Below are 5,898 nucleotides of genomic sequence, written 5' to 3'. Positions count from 1 at the left end.
GAGCGTCCTAATACTGACAGTTCCATCATCACATTCCTTCCTGGTAAGCTCTTGATACTATTTTAGAAGACTTTAGTCTACCATGTTTTGTTTTGTTTTGCCTTGCTTTGCTTTTTTTGTTTTTGTTATTTTGTTTTGTTTTGTTTCTATTTTGTCTTCTCATAAAGTAGTGCCAAAAAGACTGCTCTGGAAAAAACAAGGGTTTTTCCATACACAGTGAGTAGGGTGCACACAGATGATGTCTCTTTTTGTTTCACTTCTGATCTAGGGGGATAATCAATAGCAACTAAAGGGCCATATCTTCACATAGGTCCAGAGTTGAGTGCCAGTCTTTTTGATCCATGGTAGCAAAAGCAGGTTCAGAGTAACACAGTAACAGAAGCACAAACCTGCTGTCAGAAAAGAAACTTCAGAAACTCTGCTCTTTGTTAGGCAGATTTCTGATAAATACATTTGAGTTGCATTGAAATGAGTAATAGACCTTTCAAAAGGTATATAACTCTAATTTCTGTTTGAACTTTTTTCCCAGGGAGGCTTTCCTAAGGTAGTTCACCAGCATCACATACTTAATATCTCACATCAGAGATGAAACACAAATAAATCGGGTGTTACTACCTTAAAAGAATATTGCCTGATTCCCTCTATTTGTGCAGAAGACAGTTTAATCTTTTAGGCTTTTAAGTTTACATACACATATTTTTTCCAAGCCCTAAACATGTTCTGTCATCGGTACGAAATCCTTGGTATGCCCTGATCACAGAAATGACAAGCTTCATATTTCTATAGACATGTATCACAGTTCTCTTCTGAAGTGAGCTGTCAGTCTATCTTTATTTAGAGCTGGCCCCAGCTTTTAGTGCTGTCATGTGCTCCATGCCTTTCCTATTACTTCTGTGCAACCAGGAAAGTGAGTCCAAATTGTTAGAATTATTGGATCTGCGCCCCTTAGGAAGTGACTTTCCTGGGTATTTTTGAGTGTCACTCTACCTTTTCTCCATGAAGACAAGTAGGAAAGAGGTTTACTTGGATCAATGTTGTTTCCATAACCTTCTTAGGTCTGTTTAAGATGTATCAGTTTCAGTACAGTTTTCATGTTTCCCATGTAACAATGAGCAGGATGAATATTTTGCTCTTTTTTTTTTTTTTTTTTTTTTCTCCTCCTAATGGATAATTCATTTTCTATAAGGTAAAAATAACACCTCAGAAAGTTAACATGGTCAGCATCCTGATCTGGTTCTTCATCTTGAAGTGCTTTGATCATTTTTGCATGCATAATGATGAAAAAATACTGTAAATTGACCTCACCTCTCTCATGTCCTCTGCTACTCCTTTTGTAAAGGATGTAGGAGTCATTCTTATTATGATGAGGTCACTGAGTCTGACACTGGGAGCCACACACTCTTCACACCACTCATAACTCTTGCTGCTCTTGTAGAAGGCCAAAGACAAGGCCTTTTTCCCAGAGTCTCAGAATATCTCAAATGTGTATGCACGTTGATTTGCGAGTGCTCATACTGAGCATTTTGCAACTCCAAAGCATTTTTAAGGTGATATTCATTGTCATTTGGAACCAGTGCTAGTTTAAAAGACATTAAAATTGAACAGAATAATACAAGTGAAGGTCCACACAGCTGGAGAGTGTCTCAAAAAAGCCTGAAATTCTTGAAATAAAAAACTTCAGGGCAAAACTCTCATTTGTATTAGCAAAAGTTTCTATTACACTGCTTCCTCTTGCAAGTATTTATTTTTTAAATACATGCTGTGGGGGAGGTCACTGAAAAGGAGTATTTTATTCTAAGACAAAAGGAACAATACACACAAGGTGGCTATTTATTATTGGCATTACACATTAACTTACATTGTGTCAAGGTGGATGCCTTGGCCAGCAGAAGCAGCGTGTGGTTCCTTGAGCTGGGCAAGAAGTGCTGTAATAGAAAAATAAGAACACCTGGGTTCTACATTATATTACCTTCAGAATAATTGCAGGTGAAACTGAGAAGCCTTGCAAACTAGTACTTATGGATGATACTTTCCATGAAGAAGAGGAAGAACTACGTCTGGTTCTTGGCACTCCAAGAAGCGATTCTTCCTTTGGTGCCTCTATTGGAGAACAAAATGAGACCCTGATAAAGATTCGGGATGATGCAGACAGTAAGAAATTATTTTGTTGTTACTAGTTTTTGGAAGGCCATTTCTGTGCTCTAAAAACATTCTTCTTCTAATTACAGAGGCTATTATTAAGTTTGGTGAGACCAAATTTAGTGTGAGTGAACCAAAGGACACAAGGCAAGTAGCAGTTGTAAAAATCCCAGTGCTTCGTCTAGGAGACAATTCCAAGGTTTCTGTTGTGAGAGTTCATACAAAGGATGGATCTGCGACTTCTGGAGAAGACTATCACCCTATATCAGAAGGTAGGATCATTCAAATGATTATTACATCCTACTATTTGTTTTTATTCGTGACTATAACATAATGTTTGAAAATGAAATAACTTTATTAATGGAATAATTTGCAGCCACATCCATTAATACGTTTTGCTATTCAAATTCAGTATGGACATGATCCTATGTGGTATGCAACAGCCAAATTGCTCTTGGAATACTAGATATCAGTGAAGGTACTTACAAAAGAATTGTGACTCCTTTGAAGGCATCTGTAGCTCAAGTAACTGCGGAAGAAATGTGTGAGTGCCACCTTACTAATATTTGCCAAGTGTAATACCATTACTCTGCAGAAGCACGTACTTGTAGGATATGATTGTGTTGTTGTTTCTCAAGCAATTTATTAAGCTAATGGCTTTTACTTTATGTAGAAATTAATGTCTATTTCTGTTTATTTTTCCATTTTCATAATAGCTAAAATTTCTTTCTATATCTCTGCAATTCACTGCCCACTGCTCCTCACTAGTAATGAATGAGGAGGGAAGTTGTGCAACAGAATGAGAAATTTCTTAGCTGATAAACTTCTTTCCATTAATAGCCCACCCACATGGTTTAGTGAATGACTAATAGAGTTTGTAGCACTAGGAATTTTTTTTCTTCTAAAGTTTATGATAATACATTATACTAATCTGTATTTTAAGATTAACCATTCCTTACTGGAGTGTTTTCACAGTTTTGAAGTATTTTCACAGTTTTGGATAAACTATTTCGGTGTCCAGTCCAACTGAAAGATATGACTTATTTTTGAAGATCTAGCAACAACACTGGGCCATCTCCAAATTCTGTAGCAGAAGAGGCATTTACCCACTAGTGATATTTGAAGAGAAAAATTGTTAGCAATAAGAAAATTATCAGCCCAGAGCTTGCTAATTCCATCACTTTGCCTCCTGCATTTTAGAGTTTTGCTCTTTCCTCCTGGAAACCACAGGAATTTTTAGTATCAGCTAATACTTACCCTGTACACATTACCTGTATGCATTGCCTTGCTTACCCTCTCCCTGCTGTGCACTGGCAGCACATGGGAGCAGAGTTTTCAAGGGAAACATGCTACTGCAGAACAAGAGGCTCTGGGCCTCTGCCCAGAAGCCTTTGAGAAACGTCTGTGATCTGCAGGATTTTCCCACAGGTTTCAGAACATCTGTGGGTTTAGGGAGTCTGCCTATTCAGCCATGGGAACAAACCCCACATCCTTAACTGGATTATCTGAAGGAAGTGTGACAAACTGAAATTCAGTAAAATTACTAGCTCTCACACAGCATGTTTATTATCACAAAGAGTATTTTGATGGCTTAATAACACTTAAGGCTGGAAGGATCATTAGATCCCTTAATCAGACTCACTGTGGATTACAAGGTTCTCCCAGTTTCCCCCAGTTACTTCTTTATTGAGCCCAATAATTTTGATTAGAGAAAGTGTATCCTTCAGAAGGGGCATCCAGTCTTGGTTTGAAGGCACTGGAGAAGACAAGTGTTTCTTAATGTTTTGCTTCACTGATCAGTCCTTATCACTTCTCATAATCCGTGCCTTATTTCCCATATATCCCTCAGTTCTCATCCAGTACTACTTATTGTGCCTGTCCTTTCAGAGTGCAGAGCTCTTTCACACCTGCTATTTTTTGATAGCATTTTGTTTGAGTAATCCCCGCAACTACTTTTTATTTAGAATTCTTCAGTCTTTTAGTCATCCACATATGTTACCAACACTCATGTATAATTAGTCCAGGATCATTTTAGAAATATTAAGTTCTATTACACTAAATCCTGGTCTTTGCTGATCTCTTTTGATGAAGATAAAGCCTCATTTTAGTGATCTTTGCATGTGTCTACTTCTATTCATTATTATTATTTTTTGCATCAAATAGGTTAAACTAAATATATGAACATCTGTAATTGGAAAAGTGAGTACTAACTGCCATCTTTCATGGCTGGGCCTCAAATTACAGCTTGTTAGGAACAGCAGATTTATTTTTAAGCATCTCATTATGTTTTTAGAAATTGAGTTTAAGGAGGGTGAAACACAGCACTTTGTGGAGATTGAAGTTCTCTTTGATGGAGTAAGGGAGATGAGAGAAGCTTTCACTGTTCACCTGAAGCCTGATGAGAACATGGTCGCAGAAATACAGGTAACAAACTCATGCAGTCCTCAACAACAAAATCTGGTAAACAGACCTTGCTTTCTGGCTCATAGCTTTTCTCTTCTTTTAAGCTTCATACATAGCATCTTGGACAAAGAGTATCCGACACATCTGACACAGTAGCACCTTACTCAAAACAGTTTACTGCCAAGGCAATAAGTTTCACGGCATAATAGAGACAACGAGAGCTTATGTTAGAACTGAAATCTTCAAGATATCATTCCAGGCACACTCTCTTCATAGAATCAGTCCTAAAAACTGATGTCCTCTTGGAAACACTGGCTGACAATACAATATAACCTCTATTCTGTGAAAAGAGCAGTCAGATGAAATGTAACTTCTGCTGTCAAAACCATGTTAATATTATTCTTGTTGCGTGAAGGAGCCACACATTCTTGTTATTTAGGATTATATCATATATGCTTTTAGTCTAAGCAATATATTCCTCTGATTCTGCATAAAATGTTCTTCAAATTCTATGACCCCTTCATCAGTATCACACCATATATAGTCTGACTCCAGGTAGACAGACAGCAAAAACATAACCTTTGCTGATGACAAACAACCCATTTCCATCAGGCATTAAAGCATACAGTGCACGTTAGAGTTTACCAGAATACTGAAGTGATTCAAGAAAGCTGGGACACAAGGTGTGGTATCTTCAGTGTTCTGAAAAGAAAAAAAAAATCCCTTTAGCTCTTGCTTTTGTAGTCTGCAATATAGTTTCCAGTGCCTCAACCCTACCTCAGTAGCTCATCCAGCTGAGATTTCAGAACGTATTTTGAGACAATGTTTCAAAGGCTAGACATACTCAGATCAAGGTCCAGCTTGAATTCTCTTCTTTATTTAAATGTTCACAGAGAAATTTTCTGTCTTTTCGTTGTCAGACAGCCAAGGCCATTGTTTACATTGAGGAAATGAACAGCATGGCAGATGTCACCTTTCCCTCTGTCCCTCAAGTTACATCCCTTTTGATATATGATGATACTTCTAGAGCCAAAGACAGAACAAGTCCCATAGCTGGCTATCCTGTCATCTGTATCACAGTGAGTATCTCTGTGGAAAGATGGAACAAAATCAGTGTAAGAATGTTGTTCAAAGGAGCAATTGGATTTTAGGCACTCAATATCAATCCATATTGCTGTGAGTCACACATGAGTTCAAGCCAGAAATGTCCTAAGAGCTAATCTAATTTGTGTGGATAGCAAATCAATTTTCAGGAGGACAAAATACATAGAAAGATGTTTCACTTGTTTATCACTAAGAACATTTTAATACTCATGCAGTATCTATGATTGACACGCTGGAGGGAAGGGATGCCAT

At 37.6% G+C, this 5,898-nt stretch overlaps 1 protein-coding gene across 1 annotated transcript in view; it reads left to right on the top strand.

The window, feature by feature from the left end:
- The window catches only part of LOC104525013 (FRAS1 related extracellular matrix 2), a gene marked incomplete at both ends in the record, with an annotated part of 107,008 nt that extends 101,387 nt beyond the window's left edge, over positions 1-5,621 (top strand). The window contains 5 exon segments of the mRNA XM_029084972.1: positions 1-43; positions 1,987-2,151; positions 2,229-2,411; positions 4,433-4,563; positions 5,463-5,621. The exon segment at positions 1-43 is cut by the window's left edge and continues 37 nt beyond it. Of these exon segments, the coding sequence (XP_028940805.1) occupies positions 1-43; positions 1,987-2,151; positions 2,229-2,411; positions 4,433-4,563; positions 5,463-5,621 (681 nt within the window).
- Positions 5,622-5,898: the final 277 nt, after the last annotated feature.

This window comes from Antrostomus carolinensis, unplaced genomic scaffold, assembly GCF_000700745.2.
Source record: "Antrostomus carolinensis isolate BGI_N321 unplaced genomic scaffold, ASM70074v2 scaffold10575, whole genome shotgun sequence".
NCBI classification, from domain to species: domain Eukaryota; kingdom Metazoa; phylum Chordata; class Aves; order Caprimulgiformes; family Caprimulgidae; genus Antrostomus; species Antrostomus carolinensis.
Note: the sequence above shows the minus strand (reverse complement) of the source record. Positions and strands in the feature narration are given on the sequence as shown.